At 39.0% G+C, this 21,837-nt stretch overlaps 1 protein-coding gene across 1 annotated transcript; it reads right to left on the bottom strand.

The window, feature by feature from the left end:
• Positions 1-434: 434 nt before the first annotated feature.
• On the bottom strand, positions 435-21,530 carry LOC104161240 (transmembrane protein 2-like; the record flags this gene model as incomplete). The annotated part of the gene is made up of 14 exons (XM_009699595.1): positions 435-627; positions 2,820-2,975; positions 3,661-3,696; positions 4,195-4,326; positions 6,276-6,364; positions 8,059-8,187; positions 10,903-10,972; positions 11,556-11,761; positions 12,147-12,356; positions 14,914-15,083; positions 18,018-18,206; positions 19,458-19,627; positions 20,046-20,209; positions 21,417-21,530. Coding segments are annotated over 14 exons (2,028 nt in total), but the record flags the coding sequence as incomplete, so codon positions are not given.
• Positions 21,531-21,837: the final 307 nt, after the last annotated feature.

Below are 21,837 nucleotides of genomic sequence, written 5' to 3'. Positions count from 1 at the left end.
CCCCCCCGCAGGCGAAGCATTGACTAACACTTGCACATCTGCAGAAACACAGAAATTCTACAAAGTTGATTAAAAACCTTATAGTAAAGACAGTGGAATCTTACAAGACCGATATTTTGATTTTTAGGCTCAGGCCAGCTGTTGCTTCTAAACAATGTTAATATTTGCAACTGAAAATTCATTACTAAGGATATACTAAATCCTTACAAAAATCTCCTTTCAGCTTTACCATTAGCCATGAAAGAGATCATTATTGCAATGTATCTTACATCTCCCTTGGTATTATTTTTTGCTTGGGAGACTAAGGACACATCTTGGGTGACTTCCAACCAAGACAGAAACTCTGGAGTCGGGATGTATGGAAAAGATGACTTGGATTTTATTTTAAATACAGCAAGAAGAAAAGAAAGCCACTTGCACGAATAAAATAAAACTTGTAGTAAACTTACATTCGGGCCAAACTTCACAAGAGAAATGTTGTTTTTTGGTGTCATCTGCCATGGATTTTTCATCAAGAATCCAACCGCACTGGTAAATCTGTCTGCAGTTGGCACAAAGTTTTTGAATGTGCATTTGGTAAGGTGAATAGGTCCATCATAAATTTGAAAGCCTCTAATTGGAAATGTCCTGTTAATGCAAGCAAATATTTATAGCATCCTGTAGCAAAACCCATGATAAGCCTGAATCTGTCTCATAAATACCCTTCCTTTCAGAGGAATCAAAAAAGCAACGTTAAGAGAATGACTTGCAGGTTAGATCTTAGTAAAGGAAATCTTGTTTCTGCACTTATCTAATGAGCCAAGAAATCCCCAATTCTTTTGAATTTTCCTGTTAGAAGAGCTATCACTGTCCATTCGCACACGTGTCGCTTTCCCCCTAAGGGAAATATAGCAAGAGAATAATACCACATGCTCTTTGATGGATCATGGCAACTGGGAGAACTGCTCATAGACTGGAAGAAAGCATACATCACTTCCAACTTCAAGAAGGAAGACTCAGCGAACTGCAGGCTGGTAAGCCTCAGCTTGATCCCCAGAAAGGTGATAGAGCAGCTAAACCTGGAAACCATTTCAAGGCACATGAAGGACAAGAAAGTAATCAGGAATAATCACCATGGATTCACCAAGGAGCAGTCATGCTTGACCAATGTGATAAACTTCCGTGATGAAATGAATGGCCTGGTAGCTGAGGGGACAGCAGTGGACATGGTCTACCTAAACTTCAGTAAGGCGTTTGACACTGTGTCCCATAAGATCCTCATGAAGCTCATGGGCTCAATGAGAGCACAGTGAGGTGGACTGAAAACTAGTTGAATGGTTGGGCCCAGAGGGTGGTGGCATGAAGTCAACTTGGAGGCCAGTAACTAGTGGTGCACCCCAAGGGTCAATAGCGGGTCCAATCTTCAACATTTTCATCAGTGAACTGGATGATGGGGCTGAATACAGTCTCAGCAAGTTTGCAGAAGGCACAAAACTGCGAGGAGCAGCTGATACACCAGAAGGCCATGCTGTCATCCAGACAGACCTTGACAAGAGAAATGGGCAGATGGGAACATGGGGAAGTGCAGAAGTTCTGCACTTAGGAAGGAACAACCCTATGTGCCAGTGAAAAGGACCTATAGGCCCTGGTGGAAACCAAGTTGACCACAAGCCAACAATGTACCCTTGCCACAGGGAGGCAAACAGTATTTGGAGCTGCACTGGAAGAAGCATTGCCAACAGATCCAGGCAGGTGACCCTTCCCATCTATTCAGCACTGGTGAAGACACACCCAAAGTACTTGTCCCCAGTACAAGACAGACATGGAGCTACTGAAGAGAGTCCAACAAAGGGTCACAAAGACAGTTAAGTGATTCTAGCATCTCCCATAGGAGGAAACATTGGGAGACCTCAGACTGTTCAGCCTGGAGCAGAGAAGGCTCAGGCAGCAATCTCATCAATGTGTAAGAATCTCTGAAGGGAGGGTGCAAAGGAGACAGAGCCACGTTCTTTCCAGTGGTGCCCAGTGACAAGACCAGAGGCAATTGGCACAAGCTGAAAAACAGGAGGTTCCTCTGGAACATAAGGAGAAACTTTTTCACTGTGAGGCTGACTGAGTACTGGGACAGGTTACCCAGGTCGTTTGGGGAGTCTCCATCCTTGGAGATATTCTAAAGCTGCCTGAACAGTTCTGGACAACCAGCTCTAGGTGGCCCTTCTTGAGCAGGGAAGTTGGACCAGATGATTTCCAGAGGTCCCTTCCAACCTCAACTGTTCGGTGATTCTACTCAGCTAGACTGAATACCTCATATATCACTGCCACATTAACTTCTTCCCTCTAAATGGCTAAGCAGCGAAAAACAGGGAAGAGGGTGGCCCAGACCTACATCACTCTTCTTTCCTATTTTGTGGCAAGAGTAGGACTTGGCAGTATGTTAAACAAGCATCACCTCAAGCCAGAGAGAAAAGAATCATGGTCACAGACTGGGATTTGTCACAGACAAACTATAGCCTCTAGTCCTAAACTGACCCTTGAAATCCTTTTACCCAAATGTGTTTTCTTTCTCTCTTCAGGTCCAAATGCTGTTTAAGTCTAAGGTTTCACTAAAGTAGGATAACTTTAACCACTACGGAAAAGCGACCTGTGGTAGTATCAGATGAAACTAATTCAGCAAAAAGGCAAGAGTGACACAGCTGCACACAAAGTATTAAAAAGAAAACCAGAGCATCACCTTCAATAGAATCTTAATCTCTCACAGCTCAAGCAAGAAGAGTGTTTACATCTGATACAGGGAATGTTTCTTCTATCATTTCTACCTCCCTCACTCATAACATACTTACCGATTTCTAGGCAGAGTGCGTGCCTTGTGGTCTATTCCTCCAGTTCCTGCATACTTATTTTGTCCACCTGGAAAGCCGTAATTCTTGCTCTCACCTACGAACAGCGACTCAGATACCTCCTGGCTGGCACCTTCATCATTTGGGAAGCTCCCATCACTATCAAAGCAACATCAGAGACAAGCTTTTAGCCAAGACTCTCCAGCAGACGAACACACTGAGGCATAACCCTACTTTTACTCCTAAAGCAGAGCCGTCTAGACTTCATTTACAATACACAAAACAAATTTAATCATTTTAAACATTAACAGTATTACAGGCTGTTTGAAACGCCAGCAGAGAGCCAAGTAATACGTTTTCTATTTGTAGTGCGGCACTCTTTCTTTTGCACTCACACTTTTGCAATCCTAGAACCAGTTTATCATAACCTAAATGGCAGCAATACTAAGTGACCTGATTCTTTTTTATTAGAAAGAGACTCTGCCCCCTCTAAATGCTCATCTCATCTCTTTTCCATTACTCACTTTCAACTCTTCAGGACGAAAATCAAAACTGCTTAAGAAATCATACAAATACCAAAAATACTTGGATAAACATAACCTTTCTGGTGAAGGGGCAGTAAATTGTGGTGTTAAGCAAGCACAGGTTGAATTAAAGTGCAAGCTTTGGCAGCTGTGTCAGTTTACAGTCTTTACAACATCATCTGCACCACTGGAAATAGAACTGGGACCAAAAATGAAACTATAGCCTTATGAAAGTGTACCTATTAATTTTAATAGATAGACATACATTTTCTAAGCTGCCAGGCAAGAAAAATCAGAAGTGATTAACATAAAGTACTCACCTAGCAAATGTCAAACCTATTCCATTGTCCGCAAACCTAGAAGAAAGTTCAAAGTTTCAGTCATGTCTTCTGGATTGTCCTACAATAAGCTACTGTAAGGGCATATCCTGCTATGCACTGAAGAAAGCCTGAATTTTTCTATGAATGGAATTTAGAACTACCACACACTTAACTCTTATAATAATGTTGTTGCTAAAAAAAAAATCAAGCAATTTTCTATATATTTTAAGTAGGACATAAGATCTTCAGGGAAACCATAGATACCTCAGTACAAATTTACTGTCTCTAATAGCTTTTAGACTTCTTTTTACTACATAGTTTCTTTTTGCCATTTAAGGCAGGTCCTCATCTAATCACATATAAACTTGTTTCATTTAAAGTAGCAGGATGGTGTGAAAGCAGTTCCAGATACTGAGAAGTTCCTCCAGTTAAGCATCAATCTTCTCTTATAACCCTGTTGTAATGCACTTTCATAAACAAATCTTTACGGGAAACTTCTTAACAACATGCAGCCATTTGCTTCCAGATACCTACCCAGAGTTTTGAATGAGGATATCCCCTCCCCTGACCCAGGCCCCATGATCGTTGTTTTTGAAAGAGATTAATCTGTCAATCAGCGCAGCAACTCGGGGCTTTTCAGGGTCTGCATCTTGATGAGGTCGAAACCTGGGACAGATAAAAATCCCAAACACTCAATATAGGAATACTGGTTGTTTTACACGTCATATATGTTGCACTGAGAAAGCCTGGAAGATGAACACTCATGCTCATCTGATGGGCAAAATCCACTCTGCTTTCATGGTTGAAATGACAGAAGCCAAAACCAGATGCATCTCTAGCTCTCTATTTCTAGAAAAGGGTCTTTGGAGTGCAGTGAAGAAGGAACATAAAACTTCTCTTTTTCAGTAACTCTCACAGGCTATTGCTCAGTCTCCCTGAGTTTCTTTAGCTGCATCTCACCTCCTTTTATCCCTTTGCTTCTTCTTTTTGCTCTCCTCAAACAACTCCCTCTCTACTTGTACTGCAGCATTAATATCAAAGTTTGATGGAGGAAATTAAAGATCCTTGGAAGGATACACAAGGCTGACATGCACTACACAAAAAAAGGCTGGAGGCTTGTCTAACTGCTCCTTCAAATCTTTCAAACTCTTCTGACGTTAAGGAGTGTCCCTTCTTTGAGCACACTTGAGATACTTTTCTATTCCAACCCAGACTCTCCACATTGCTACCAAGATGGTCTTGTACGGTAAGTTATGGCTGGAATCTGTTTTAGACAACAGGAAGAAACATCCTGCTTAGAGACTGGTAGAAGCTTTCACTTGATTATCCCTAAGGTCACAGAGAAAGAGTAATACATTAAAAAAATATTACAAAAATGCATTTTGAACAGGTAAAGATACATTATACATATACATGCCCCTTATCCCGATTAGCTTGTACTCTACTTTTGATCTGTCCTCCCCCACTCCCCAGGGGAGGAAGGGAAGAACAGGTGAATGTTTGGGTTTGACAGTCTCACGCTCCTGAATTAACATTTAAATCCCTCCACTTTGGTTCCATGTACAACGATTAGTGGCCTCATGTAGTTACAGAGTGTCTTGTTACTTCTTTGGCTGCTGTGAAACATGAACCCCATCTCACGCACTGAATTTCTCACATCCTCTGTTGATGCCCTGTCAACACACTACAAATTCTCATAGGGTATTTTGCCCCTCATATGTTCCTCCTGGCTACCTGTTATGACTGAAGTAATCGACACGGGTTATATGGGTTTTCTGTCAAAACTTCGAACCAGCAAGTTCATTTCCAAAACATGAAGTACTGAGTTTCACCAAAGCTGGAAACTTTCCTCTCTGTATCTGTAACTATCACTTAACTATCCTCATCCTAAATACATGTCAATCAGAAATAATCTTATGAACTATATTTTCAGCCTTAATGCTTATTATGTTGACAGATACAGTTACCCAATGTTGCCATTTCACCACTATCCCAGGTGATTTTATTTGACGTTCAGGACAAAATTAACCAGGCACAGCAGAACCTGGAATCTTCTTAGACTCTCCATTACTTTCTCTTACTTTGTAAACCAAAGAAAATGTCATTGATTGTACTACCTCTGCAAATAGCCTTCAGTAAAAGTGTATCACTGAGCTATGATGGTCTCCAAGTCTAGAAAGTATGGCAGGCAGCATTTAGCAGTAGGAAAGGCAAGTGGATGTATTACTCAGCTCTATTAAGCCATTTTCTAACAATTATTTAAAACCAGGTCATAAATCAGAAGAGCAGATTTTAAATTAAGACTTTGCTCTTAGCAGCAATTCCAGAAAATACTTTAAGCATGACAGCAGAGCATGTTTCAAATGATGTCTTCTAAGATGCTGAAAATTACTCTGAGCAAGAGCTGAGAAGAAACAGCCAACTCCTTTAAGGCACACCACTCTGTTTTTCTTAAAACATATGAGCAAACAAGGGAAAAGAATATATATGAACTTACTGTTCAGTTATTATTTATAAACAATTGTATTGTTTTAAAAACGTTTTCCTCACCTAAATCTAAAAGCAATCTCAGAACTTTGCCATTCTTCACTCACTTAAAATACAATATCCTTTACCTTGCATTGTTGTCCAAACAAAGATATTCTCTGGGATCATCAACGCTAGCATTAGTTGTTTTAACACCCTTATCAATGAACAAACCAGCCTGAAACAAGCAAGGAAAGAAAATTCATAATAACCAAAACTAGAGACAGAGTAAACATTAAACTTCTAAAATTTAAACTTCACAATGCATTCAATACATGTATTAGAAAGTCCTAGATCTTTCAGTTTGGCCTTAATTGACATATTGTCTAAGGGAAAACCAGAATTTGTCTATGCTAATTTGGGCAAAAGAAAATAATTACCTGGGATTAAAAAAATAAAGTAATGGAAAATCATTAAAGTTCATTTCAGATTTCTTTCACAACATCTAACTATCTAAGGTTTTACATTTATTTCCAGATGCTGTTCTGGAAAATCTGGAAGCCAGTCTTGCGGTGAATTCAAAATAATCTCACAAAAGGAAAAAACAAACAAACAAAACAAACCCAAACCCCAAAACACTGTGAAAAATGCTTTTTATTTCACTTTAAAACAAAACTACCTTCACCACTGAAGCTGATTTTCACCTAAGCAATCATCAATCTGAAACTCAATAATCCAGTATGAAATCATTTAGTTGAGAAAACAGAAGCAGAAGAAAGTATTTGTGTTACTTAACATAAATTACATAAACAAATACCTGCAGCTACTTTCACCTCTGATCCAAATTGTGATCACAATTGAGTTCTCCTACATGAACAGATCCTCAGAACTGCTAGTGGAGTTTGCTCTTTTAGCATAGAATTTTAGCACACAAACTGCTACCCTTGTTTAAAGGTAATACAAGCCATATAGCTGAAATACTTTTTTCCTTACAACACACTTTCGTATTCAGTATGTTTTAATTCCAGTATGAATGCCCCACAGTCCCAAACACACTGTTAACATAACTTCTATAAGACAGTGCATCATTTCTTGGTATCCCAGACACCCAACTGTCAAGTAAAATTAGTTTCACTTGGTAAAAAATATCCAACAGTGATCCTGAACTTTATTATGTAAACTTCGAACACAAATAAATATTTAAAGTTGTGTGGCTTTGTAAATGCCATTACATTTTTTGCATTTTTATATAGATAGATAGATATATGTACACACACAGGCAGCTAGGTTCCCAATGAAATAATTAATTTAAGGATTTTAACTTCACTTATCTGAATGTAGAAAAGATACTAATAAAGTCACATTAATCAAACAATACTGAATGCCTTTATCTAGGCTGAGAACCGTCTAACAAAAAAACTGTTGCCAATGGCTGGGCTCCTAAAGCCAACCTCCAAGCTTAAACTCTAGTCAGAGTCAGTGCCACCATGTGCAAACACCTGAGTTACTGTACATTATAGACTCAGGAAAACAAGTCACAGCTATTCCAGGAAGCTATTAGATGAATCACAACTGTAATAAACTTCAATACTTCAGGGATCAGTTTTCTTCAGAGTAGAAAGCAATGCCATCAGTAAGAAAGCAGCATCTGAAATGCTACTTCTGAGAAAATGTATTTCATTAGAAGAATTAATTGATGTTAGTTGTTTGTGTCTCACAAGGATATTAAACACAGTGAATATGCGAAATGTGGGAAGCAACTACACACATGCTGATTATACACCATTCTGCAACACCTAGATAGAATCATGCAGTTCAAACACAGCACGAATCCATCACCTAACCAGCTTAAAATGTAAACAGACTAGTCCTAATACAGAATAGTTACAAATAAAGAACTTCAATTTTTTTTTCAATGAGATAATACATTACCTTAAAATTAGAATGAACCCTGTTGTTATAGAAGATTCCTAGGGGTGTAAGCTCTGACTTGGTTTCAATAGCTAAACTATGAGAATCTCCTGTAGCAACCCTGTGAAACAAATACCATATTCCAGCATCCTGCAAGTAAGGACAGAATGACATTACTTATAAGATAAGTGAGTCTGATGTTACTATCAGTGCTGATGTATTCAACCACAAAATAAGCGTATGTTAAGTTGAAATTGGATATTTTACATAAGGAAGCGAGTAAGAACATAGCCCAAATCAACTGTGCACAATGGAATATATTTTTCAAACAACTGGCCAGTGAGAAAGTAGAAGTTTGCAAATAAGGCTGTATTCTAGTGAATAGTATGCACTAGAAAGTGTTTTCCTTCTTGGTGAAGCTATATAACACCACACATTTAAGATCCTCTAATATTTCAAACCAGAAAAGTGACAGAATTAATGCAATTTTTGTATTTCAGTTATATTTCATCACAGACACTTCATTTTCCTTTACTAGTAAATCATACCATTTACAGTAAAATACTCAAAACCTCACCTCTCCTCCTTACTGTTACACTCTGACTAAGGTTTGTTCATCTCTGCTCACATCAGAATTTAATGACACAGCCAAAAAACCCACAAGAGCTTTCAGAAGAAAGGAAAAAAGCACACCAAGAAGTCTGGCCAGTTCAGAGCACTGTGCCAATAACATGCAGTAATAATTTCAGCATCTGTTCATTTTCTCCACTTCTTCAACATCCCTGCTCTTAAAGAAGCTGGATTTATCTGTAAATGTGACCCACAAAAGTTCCCCTTTCCATCACATCTGGGTTCACAAGAGATGGCATCATGACAGCACCTGCACAGCAGATACCTACAAACATGAAAAATTTTGCCTGATCACATGCTCTGTGCCCTTATAAAATAAGGAAATCATTGCATACGGCACATTAAAGGGTTAAACAGTAGCTAAAGAAACACTGCATACTGAGTGTTCCATCTCACAAAACACAGTCATCATCCTCCTCTTCAAGAAACGTGGATAAAGCCAATTCACTCAGTCTTAAAAGATTTCACGTATTTCACTCTAAGAATATACTCATTTTCCAAACAGTTCTGGAAATTCTGCTTCTCGGTAACATACTCCCATCCGTAATGATGACAGACTTTGATATTTCTGATGATTAACAATTCCAAAGTAAATGTGGATGTTCCATTAATAAAAATACCAAAGTCTTACTTCACATATAATTAAATACAGTTCTGTGGTTGGCAGACTCAAAATAATTTTTATCCAAAACATATCCTGATGCTTGGAAAAAAAGTTTAATAAACTTAAAAGCTCCTTAAGCACTTGCAAGCATTCAGAAAAATGAAAAAGTCGTGTCCGTCCCCCCGTCCCCCCCCCATATACAGCTCAAACAAAAGAAACATTTATTGCTGATACACCCTTACAATAGGCTTCATTGTATAATGAAGGAGCTGGAGGGGCACAACGGAATTATTTTATTTGCTTGTGAATTGTTATAGATTATAATAGCAAAAGCTCTACAGTGCAGAGTTTGTATCAACGCAGTTGAAGTATTCTGTTTCTGAAACATAATAAGCTGCAGTTCCTTTATATTAATGTGTTTACATCCATGCAAGGGAGGCACATCAGAGTGGCAAAACCTGGTAACATACACAAATGCTTGCTCTGACCACACAGATTCTAGTAACAAACAGAAAAGACATTTTCTGGGACACACTACAGAGGCAGAAAAAGACCTTGCAGGTTTTAAGCACCCAATCAAGGAAGCTGTTTCCTTTAACTTAGCCTGCAATGCTAAAAGAAAGTAAAGGAACATTAGGTAAAGCAGGCAAAAATGGAAAGATATTGCATTGGGAAGAGAAGAATTGGTTTGATTTACTAAGTGTGTCCAGATCCTTCCCAGTGACAGACAGTAAACTAGAAAAGTTTGTTCAAAAAAAAGAGCCAGACCCACAAGAAGCAGAATAAAGTTACAAAATTTTCTGAATTTTTATACTCTAGATATTTCAACTCAGTTAAGTATTTTGAATCCTGTCCTATTAATAACAATTTATTATGTATTCTGTGCCCAAGAACACATTGACACACACTCATATTCTATTTGCAGCACTGGAGCCTTTGCAACAACAACAATCTTTCCCATTTTCCATTCCCACTAATCTCTTCAGAAAAATCCACTCAAAACCATGCACATCTCAGCCTCTCATCCAACGCAGAAGTAGAACAGAGTCCAGCCTCCCCTCCACAACACGTACTGAGTAGTTCAGCTTTACTTTCCAAGCAGCTGAGACAGGAGATTTGCACTATATATATAAAATTCACAACAAGTAAAAACATATCAGCAGTCACTGATGGGAAACAAATGACTAACAACTGACAATAAAACCGTTTTAGCTGTTTCTTACACATGAAGATTTTTTTTTTACTAATTTTTTATTTCAATGACTACAGCTGTGAAGACAAGTCTTTCAGAGCAGTCACACAGTAAACTCATGACAACCTACAGAAAATACAGAAGCCTTAATATGAAATGCATTAGTTCTTTGGAGAGGATTTATTTCTACATACACATATTGACACTGTTGTCAGGTCTATTAACTACAAAGAGGAAGAGGTCTCCTCTGTTCCAGCTGGATTAAAGTTTTTTGGCATCTCTTAAACGCACACCTCAACAAACCCTGCACTTCTAATGCCAATATGCTGCCAAACATATTCAAAGAAAAATGTATGTATTTTTGGCAGTGTAAATGTTGTATGTTTTACAAATATAGTGGCATGAGTAGTTTGTGTTGAGTTACATCCGTATGTCTCACCTGTGAACCTGCTGCTGCATTATTTATAAGATGATTGTTGGGATGAGAAATCCAGAATGTTGAAACCGCCCTGAAATATTATTGAGAAAGAAGTTATTATGGAAAAAGCTCTAGCTCTTACAAAAATATCTCCTGTTGGTATCAAGCACATCAGACATCAATTCAGCTTTTTCTCAAGTCACCATATACGAAATAAAAAAAATAAATTACAAATCCCCCCAAATTTAGAAGTCAAAAATGCTTCTTTTATTAGTTCAATGCACAGTATTTTACTTAATGTTGTTCAGATACTCTGTGCAGTAACAAACTCTTTCAATAAGCTTCTACAAGAGATTAGTAGCATGCAGAAAAACTAGCAGTGACAACTTGAGAACGCGCATACTTTTATACCGAAGTAAAGATACGGCCTTGAAAGTATTGCAAGAAACAACAATCGTCCTACAAAACAACTTATTTTTTCTCTTAAATAAAAGACTAAACACTAATTTTTTTTTTTTTTTTTAAATACCACTACTACGTGAACTACATTTAAGGTGTGCGCATTCATTAAATTATACATAAAAATGTTCCTATCTCTATATTGTCGAGAGATCATCAGCAGTCTAACTGCTGCAGCTGGTTTGGTTTTACTTTTTTGACCATGAAATACTCACATGCAGTCTGTGGCTGGCACTGGGACATAATTTCCATACACTTTATCCCTAATACTAATACACATGCTGCTGTTTCTATCTGTAGGAAGAAGAGTGCCTGGTTTCGTGACTAGGCCAAGGTTGTGGAACAAAGTATTCCTCTGCTCAATGCCATCTTCTGTGAAGAAACAGTGACCTAGTGTGTCATAGCCAATGGTGTCCTTTATCTGCAGAAATACAAGTTCATTATGTCAGTAGCAATAGCATTTACCGAGATTTATTTGACAACTACCATCTAGTTTTACTGTCTTGGCACAGATGCAGAGTGAAGCTTCAGTATCAGCAGCTCAGATGATTCAAGCAGAGTTTTATTTATCCCTTACAAAGATACTACTATGTCTGGAGAGCTTAGCTGCCTGGAAGAATTTGAAAAACCAGAATGGTGAGATCTGTTAAATATAAGTTACTGTTCACACTTGCTCATTTATTCATTGCAATAAAAAACACAACTGCTGAGCATTAAAGTTGAAGGAGGGAGGGGACTATTTTTGCTCTAAATGCTCTTTATAACATTTATTTCAATACAGTATGTTTTACTCTCCCTGCACTTACCAGCAAGCCATTAGTTGCATGAACAGTCACACATCTGGAAAAACAGTGATGAATGGAAAGACCTTCCAGGTAAGTCTTAAAACTATAACCTCCTTTTTCATCTACATCCCCACAAAGGTGAAAGTGAACAGGGTAACTTCCAATCTGCTGCTGCCCCATTTGCTTCAATTCCACATAGGAGAGATGAACAGATGTAAAATTCTTCAAAATCTAAAAATATAATGAGAAGTCCAGACTTGAGAACCAACTATTTGCTTTTTAACTAATGTAAATTTAAGTTAATGTATCATCTATGCCAGATGTACAGAAGTTAGATGTACACAGTTACCACAGGCCAACACAATAGAAGTTACCACAACCATTACTGTCCTGCTCTATAGTCTTACAAAACAGTATCCTTCATAAATAAGTGTAAAAGCGAAATCCCCATGTGGCTAAGACAGAGCAATTATCAACAGACGCGTTGCCGCACTTCACTGTTTGGTCTTTACTAGCTGGCATGTTAAACATTCTTTGCATACAACCACATACTGTCCAAATAAACAGAAATCACCCACATCAGGGCCTGTCTATACTGAAGCTATAGCAGTGTAGCCCAGTTGGGACAGGTTTAGTTGAATAAAAATCACAGAATAATACAGATTCAAAGGAACCTGTTGAGATACCTGGTCCAATCACCAGCCAAGCACCAGGTCAGCTTAAAGACAGCTGCTCAGCACATTGCCCCACCACAACCACACCTCCAGCCACAGAGATGCTCGTATGACATCAACTGGTTCTTCCCTTTCATTTTCCTGGTATTTAAGCAGAATTTGTCTTGTTGAAGCTTGGTCCCATTGTCTTTTGTCCTATCACCATGCACCTCCAAGAATTGCTCTGGCCTCTCTAAAGCCTCCCCAGTACCTGAAGACAGCACCAAGATCCCTCCTCTCTGCCTTCCCCACGCCAAACAAGCCTTGTTGTCTCAGCTCCTCCTCACTTATTATCACTTACTCCCAGATACCACCTTCACTGGATGTTCCAGTGCATCTAAACCTTCTTTGCAATGGGAACCCAAAGTTGGACACAGCACTCCAGAGGAACTTCTTTATTAAGAAAGATAGGAAATTGCCTTCAGAATCATACAGCTTCACAGTAACACCACCTGGTACAAAGTAAAAACATAATGGGGCTGTACCAGTAACATAGGAAAGGAAAAGTATTTTCTTCCACCTAACCTGCTACAAAACCAGAAACCAAGTGCAACAGCTAAACTGCAAGGAGCAAAGCTAAGAAAAAAACCCCCAACCTTTCTTGTTATTTCATTAACTTACCTGACAGAGTATTTATCAAAAATAACCATTTTTATATGTACTTTGTCCTCTAGGGAAATGAGTAATATGGACTTCTCTCCTCCCCCCTAATTGCACTCCTAAGGTTTATATGTCTAAAATACAGAGGGATGGTGAAAACCAGGCATCCCTGAGATCTCTGACTCTTAACATTTAAAAGCACCAATGCAGTCTTAAACTACAAACCAGTACCTCTCCTCACTGCCACTAAGCCTCCTTTATGCTACTGTCCCACTGACCAGTAGAAAATCCAGGATAATCAACACCCCTGAGGCAATTAACATTTGCTAGTGCCTAGGCTCCCTCTGCTTCAGCATGCAAGACTAACGTAAACCGAAATGCTTTTAGTGCTGAAGCCCAAGTTTCGCAGCACTCAGCTACTCTGAACAATCTCCTGGGAACAGTTTAACAACTTTGATGACTCAAAATGTTTGTTTTCCATTCTCTCTTCCAGACATCTGAGGGGTCTGCTGTATTTGCGCGCTACTGTGGCAATCAAGGTCACGCTTTGCAAGATTCACAGCTTGTCATGATCTTCTTTCATTACATTATGTTAAACACAAAAGAGCGCCTTGAGCCCATCTCCTTCTCTTCCACAAAACAAAAGCTGCTGCACAGGAGGGAAAGGGCATATTTTTTTTCCCATCGTTATGTCCACCACTATAAAATTAAAATCTGCATCCAAATATATTAGAAAGAGAGATTTAAACTGTGACCAGCACATAATGAGAACAAATACATTTGCATTTAAAACACAAGGTCTCAAACTTCTGCAGAGTCAGTGGAGAGCTGATATACTGCTGCTCAATCCTTTCATTTAAAACATAAGTGAATACTAGTATGAATACTAGTTTCTATACTACTTTCCCTCAGCTTTCTTTATGTTTATGGTAACACAAGAAATTCCAAGCAGTTTCCCTTACATAACATTGGGACTATCAATTTTTAAAAAAATTAAATAAGAAACCACCATGGTCCAACTCAGTTTCTTCCCTCTTCACGCCCCTCCAGTGCCCAATTTCGTATGAGGCAGATCTAGGATTCAACGCTCATCACTTGGGGAGGGAGAAAGGCAGTGATAGCAGGGAGACAAAGGAAAGGGAGTTTGAACTTTATTTATCCTGTAATATTACAGGATGAACACGCATGGACATCACTTATAAGGTATAATTCCTGCCATACAATGTTGCAATATATGCTGAATACTTCTACAACAACATTTCAGGCATTGACACTCCTTCCTCCAATTCTGCAGACCTAAGTCTTGATGAGTTGAATATCATTTTGGGAAAGTTGAGAACAAATACATTTCTACGTAAAGCAACCGTTTGGATTGATGTTCCTTAAATTTTCAAATCCCTCCAAGTTTAGCATTAATGTTTTCCTCCTCAATATGTCTTTACATGACAGAAAGCTCTTTAAAATGTTTTTCAGACCTTGATATGCCCACCAAATGTATCGTAATTGAAGAACTGACACTCCTTTTCACGATAGCAGGTATTTTCTGTCTCCCCCTTGATTAAGATGTTCCTCGTAAGAACTCCAACTTCTGCCCTCATGTCTACTCCATCAATAATTTCTCCTACATGAGGAAACTGAGGATTTTCTGTCCAAAAACAGTTTTGAAGGGAGGAAGGGAAAAAAAAAAAAAAAGAGAATTGTCATTGAAAACAAAAGCAACTTATTTTATATAAACAAGCTAATTATAGCAACACTACTCATGCATTCTGATATCTTAACGTGCTGTTCTCTCTTAGCTTTTCTTATGCTGAAGCACACAAAAAGCACATAATTGTTAGACAATAAACATCAACCCGGCTAACACCAAACAAATTCCCCCCTTGCAGACTGCAGCTGACTCAATTACAGTTAAGCATCTTGCAGGATGACGAATCAAGTATACTACTCCATGTTTCCTTCCAAAACAAAGTGTTGTCTACGTATTTTTCATTTTAGTAAGACAACTGATCTTAAACAAACCCTGACATTTTATTTGCAAGGGCATCTTAATTTCAGTCCAATAGTTTGTGAACAGAATGGATTAAAAAAAAAAAAGAAAAGTTTCAATGAATCTAAGGTATCTAGAAAACTTCTAATGAAACATAAGATGCAGATTTGTTTTAACAGAAAAAAGACGCTGGCTGCTTAATCTGTTGCAAAGAAAAATTAAGAACTGAAAATGAGGTCAAAACACCTTTACAAAATACTGTATTCATCCCCTTCCAAAAGAAAAAAGGGATTTGCTTTCCTGACTAAATTTGCTCTTTCCTAGATAGCTATTCTGAAGATTCATAAACTAAAATTAGGGAAAACAAGATATTCTAGTTTTACACTGTTCTTCCAAAGAAACAATCAAGTTCTTATTTGTCTATGCAAACTGAGAAAATTTTCTGCTCCCATAAACCTTAAAAGATGTATTTATGTATTTTTTAAAAAGTTCCCTCCCCTCTTCTGTTTTTCCCCTCATTTATTGATTCCCTGAATACAGACTCTCACTATCCCTTCAAAACTTACAAAAGGATTCAAGCCGAAATTGATCATTACAACAACATGAAGCAGAACCAAGAGTGTTATTAATTCTGTACCTGCTGTTGAAGATTTAAAAGGACAACAGACATCTGTAAATGGGACTGCACTTGTCTCCTTGAAGGCTTACCTATTGTTTTTCCCTATATTTGACTAACATACATAAATCAAGCAAAGAAAGCAGCAACTAGGACTCCTACAAAACAATACTTCTTAGTTTTCCTACTATAAAGGGGCCAAAATTGCTAAAAACCTAGCAAAAAATACAAGAATTAATTTTGAAAGATGGTGAGTTCTTCAGAATGTCAAGTTTGCCATTCCACAGAAAATTCATTCTTTGTGGAACAAAGGTATAGGGTGGTATAGGGTGGTTTGAAGATTTTTTTAAAATAGTATCCATTACTATGACAACAGAAACTTGATATTGGGGGTGAAAAAAACCAAAGATGGGCCAGTTCATCTCCTTTTACATCTTTTAAAGAGTTATATATAGTTCAGATAGCATTTATTTTCAGAAAAAAAAGCCAAGATTTTGTATATTATGCCATATTGTAAATCTTGAAAAAAAAAAAAGATTTTTTTTAAATCCTTTAAAAGCAGCTGCTTTTTCACAGTACACAATTTCTGAGACGAAATAGAGTTTGCACATACACTATTCAGTGGTGCCAAAAACCACCTTAAAGTTCGTACTGCAATCTTCAAGTTAAGCTTACTCTTTAAGATACTGTGCTCAGTAACACACACAACGTGAGACACTGAAGAACAAAGCCGAAGAAGTGTCATGCTCCATGGCACTAAGTCAGCTCTGCAGCTTCACACACCCTGGTACACTCTGAAGTATAACAAGGTGAACTTAGATACGCTTTTTCCAAATCTGGGATTTCACAATGCGGTAAAACATATCTGACCCATGCTAACAAATGCTGTGGGATGCAAACTGCACCGCAAAGCGGACATACACACTGGCAGTCCCTTAAGACACAAAGGAACAGAAAAGTTTGAGGGCGTTCACAGAAAACTTCCGAGAACAGAGAAAAAGAGAAGGGAGCTCTGAAGAAGAGGAAGTCACACCGTACAGAGGTGAATGCAACAAAACCAGATCCTGAAGAGCACTGATCAGCTGCTGCAAACTAACACTGCAAAATAACACTAGTTAGTCTGTGCTACAAACTGATGCTGCAGCCCACCAGCGGGGAGTGAGAGGGAGAGCTCAAGACCCAAGGCTGGTGGACTGCCAGGGATGAGGGTGAGCAAAGGCAGAGGGAAGAGACAGATGCCGGCAGAGCTGGGGAGTCAGTCCCACGGGAGGCTCGTGAAGTCAAGCAGAATGACTCAGATAATAAAATAGGAAACGGTCAACAACATGCATGACCATTTTGCACGCATCACGCCCAAAGCAAAAACAGATTGCAACTACTCAGGGATATCCTGTGTGAGCAGAGGCTTGGAAGTGCCACTTATTTCATAACCATTTTGCTGGTGGAAGGGGAACTGAGGAAAAGGAGAGAAAAAAACCAAACAAAAAAAGAGACAAATTCAAAGATTGCCATTCTCTTTTCTCTTCCTTTTTTTTTCCCTTTCTCCTTTTTTTAAACACAACAGAAAAAGTTACAATCATAACACTTCAAAAGTTGGGAAGGGTACTAAAGGCAAAGGAAGTGGTAATGACCACAACAGCCATTCAAGCACGTATAAAGAGAACTAGTGAAAAGACAGAAAACAGCCAAGAAAGGAAAACAAGCATAATCTTCTTGGAAGAAAACTAAAGCCTTCAATAAACCCAGGAAGAAATGAGAAAGAAACGTTAGTATGGTAACCTATGAGGCAGACCTGACAATACACAGAGCAATATCATAGCAAGGAAAAGTACACATTCCTGTATATGGCAACAAAGCAATACAGAGAGAGGTTAAAAAGGCTGTTCTTTACTTCTCCTGATGAAAGGGACCATCTGGGGTATACTACCATGAATACATACTTCACATGGATCTTCAAGTGGTGACTGTTCTCATACCTTTGACTTTAACCTGATGCTTGGTACACTCCGGGCAGGGAAGGAGGGTGAATTCCTCTGTCTGATACATTGAATAGTCTGTGCTTGCGACCACAATCCGGTCTCCAGGCTCCCAACTACTAACGTCATCCAGAAGATTCAGTATCACTCCGCCTACAGCTTCCACCTGGAAGCCTGAAATTGGGACACCTAATTTAAAAAAAAAAAGTAAACACAATATAAGATTGTATTCATCTTTATATGAAACCACCTCCCAGAAGATACCAATAAAAAAAAAAAAAAGGTATGAGATTTCACAAGCTCCAAAGCCCTCTACAGTACAATTCTGCTCTGAAACGTGCCAGTGTGAGATACCATTACAGTCTGCTTATTTAGTGGATCTCAAATAAAACAAAGGGAAAAGATAGAAGTAACAGTGACAGGAAAAATATGATTTTTTTTTTTTAAAAAAGCTAATATCATAGAGCAACAATTTGTAGGTCCAACTACATCTCCTGGTTTCGAGTGACATTTTTCTGTCATTTAAAACCCTACAGATGCAATGAAGGATGTCGCAAAAGAAAGTAGGCGGACTTTCCTTTTTATGCACAGCAGTTTGGCAGGCTAAACTACATACACATGGTGCTTCACTGACTTGTGATGGATTTGCATAAATTCAGCAGCTCTTGCTAACTCTTGACTCTGATTCCACAGTACCAGCAAGTAAATGTATTTTGGCAGATTTTTTTTTTTAAATATAAGTCTATACATTTTCATAGGGCCACAAGGAACATTAAAAGGGTAGTATGAAATAGCTCAACTACTTAACAAATAAATATCCAACCACCTTAAAAAATTCTTGTGAGGTAAATACAATATTGCTTAGTAATTCTATAACCAGAAAAATGACTGCCCATAAAAAGCAAAACTCAGATCAAATGACTAAAGGATAAAAGCAAATGAGTGGTAGGCCTTTCAGGCTCTTTATACCACAGATTCAACGTGCTATGAGAAAAGCGGTCTAAAGTTCAGCACCAAACAGTAACAGAAAATTGTGACCACAATAAAAAAATTCTCTTGGCTTCTACCAACTTTTCTTTTTAGGATCATAATCAACGTCTCAGAAACTTAAAAGTATACATGACTGACAAATTACTAAAAGAAAAGAAAAAAAAATCCTGGTTTAGCATCTCATAAGACCCCTTATCTCTATCTAAATATATTAAAAATGAAGACTCTTAATATTAGGCTGTTCACATACTTCATACAAATGGATTGAGAAAATAGGCTGTGCTGAAGAACTGTGTCATCATACTTCATCCATAGCAAGAAAAAAAAAAACAAACACCTTACAGTAGCACTCAGAAATTTAAATTGCAACCAACAGCTCTAGCAAAAAAAAGCACACACTATTTTTTTAGTTCTCCTCCAACTGCACAGTTTCACAAAACACTTTCCTACCATCATTCCATTCGCTGTAAGCTCTCACAATAAACTTCTGACCATCCACTGTGAAAAACTCTTTCTGAGCAAGAGCTTTCCCACCAGTGCTGTGATTTTCATAGTTTCTCACTGATTCATTACAGGAAGAATTTCCACCACCTATGACACCAACAAAAGCCCAGGCTTGCCTGTGAAAACAAAAGTAAATGTTTAAATATAATGGTCCTTAACAAATTCTTCACAAACAGGTAAAGGACAAGACAAGGAGCATAGAAGTCATAAATAATCCTTTTGCCTGCTCTCCCAAATTAATTTTAAAATGCAGCTTCCAAAACATAGAAGAAAAATGGGCAAATCTCATTGAAAAGAAACTAAGTTATTCATCCAGTTATTTTAAACTATAAGTAAATTATATCAATGTCCTTATTTATGGGGACATCCTGTTTGTATATTGCTATATACCAACTGGGAAATACAAGAGCTCTTAATGAAGACTTTCACATACACTTTTAGTACAACATTCAACAAGATACGCTTTTTCAAAAAGCAAATCAGAAGAGATGAGCGACAGAAATAATACAGGATCTTCCTCCCAAACAGCTTTACTGAGGCATAGGAGGACTTGGGGCCAGTGCTGACGTCCCTGTCGCAGCTGCTGCCATGGTGGCCAGCGGTATCCCCGAGCGGCAAGCCAGGTGTACCAGAGGCCGCAGGAGCACTGGGCCGGGAGGGATGGACACAGCCAGAAGCAGCTGCTGGACACCACTGTACTGAACAGGCAATACCTTTTGAATCTTTCAGAATGCTCAGACCCAGAGAAGGAACCGCATACTGTTACAGCAAGCATTGCATGAGGGATGGCCGACGTTTCTGAAGGCTGAGACCAAGGATTTTTGCTTTTCCTCCCTTACCAGCCCTTCCCTGAGCTGGACACCCACTTGGCTGAGCAACTCACATGGAGCAGGGAACTGTTCTGGATGTACTTCCCCTTCCTAAAGGTCTGCTCAATGTGTCCAAGTTTTTGGAAATGAAAAACAAACCACACTCCACAGAAAGCTGCCACCAAGTTCAAAAAACAAGACTATTTTGCTGTCCTTTACTGCTCTGTAATGCCGTAATTATGCGTGCAGAGGAAGCAGTTGAGATCATCTATTAAAAAGCTGAACAATTTTGCATCATTAAAGTTGAATCATTCACCCCAAATGAAAACTGTGTCAGCTAGCGGGACTGTAGTCTGTTGCTAATGATTGATTCAAAGGCAGATATTAAAGCCACTTTCAATCCAGTCACCTTTATTGCGGTCCCCTCTTGATATTCTTATTGATTGGGATTAAGAGGCCAAATGAAACTGTTTAGTGTTAACCTCTTCACAGGGATAGTGCATACTGGGCCAGTTTTTCAGTAGCAGCAGCAAACAAACTGAACATTTCACACCCCAACATTTAAAATAAGTATCAAGTTATTTTAATGCATGCTATTTTGCAGGAAGAGGCAGAAGGGGAGAGGGATGTAATGGAGTATTCACCTCCATGCTGAAATCTCCTTTGCTAGCTTTACAGATTTAACAAAATAACCCTGCTTTTTCCCAGTGAGCACTCGGGGAGAGCTTCTCACCCTTCTCCCACAGCAGAACAAGACAATTTTACGTGCTTACAGAGCTTTATCAAGTAATGAAAACAGACAAGAATCTGTTTAGCAGAGAAGGAAGACTGGCTGCTTCTTCCCAGCTGCAGGCTGAAGAAGTTCCTCGTTTCAGATGAACCGGCACGGAGGCCACAGGCAGAGACGAATACCAGAAACCCATACTTCCAGGCCAGGTCAGGGCTGGCTGCACAGCACCCTGAAGAACTGTCACACGGGCTTCACGGCTTTCAGGAGGCGATACTTGTCACAGGACATCCATGTTTCGGCACCCCTGACCAAACTGTTTCAGAGCCAGCGCTGCAAGCACTTTCCATCTCATGATGACATGCTTACGCAGGCAATGCCACAAATGTGCTCCTGACAGGAGCCGAGGTCAGAACACGCCACCCCCACGGACGTTTTTTTCTCCGCCAAAGCGGAGGCAGGAAAGTAACTTGGATCCAGATGCTGGGGGATAGCAAGGGGTAAGAATAGAATGGAAAAACTAGACAACCAATTTCCCAGAAAATACTGGAAAACAGGAACAAGTTATACAACACCATCTTCAGTCAACACCATGCCTCAGTCTTCAATAGCCAGACCAGTCATCCTCGAGGTAGCCAATCCTCCAAGCTGGATGCTAGGGGTGGGGAACAAAAAAAATCCCCTCGTTATCCAGGAGGAAGTAGTTTGTGACCTGCTGCTCCACCTAGACACGAACAAGTCTATGGGGCCGGATGGGATTCACTCGAGGATACTGAAGGAGCTGGCGGGC

The sequence above is a fragment of the Cariama cristata genome, unplaced genomic scaffold, assembly GCF_000690535.1.
Source record: "Cariama cristata isolate BGI_N322 unplaced genomic scaffold, ASM69053v1 scaffold18774, whole genome shotgun sequence".
In the NCBI taxonomy this organism is placed as follows: domain Eukaryota; kingdom Metazoa; phylum Chordata; class Aves; order Cariamiformes; family Cariamidae; genus Cariama; species Cariama cristata.
The sequence above is the reverse complement of the archived record's forward strand: the minus strand, read 5'-3'. Positions and strand labels throughout refer to the sequence as shown.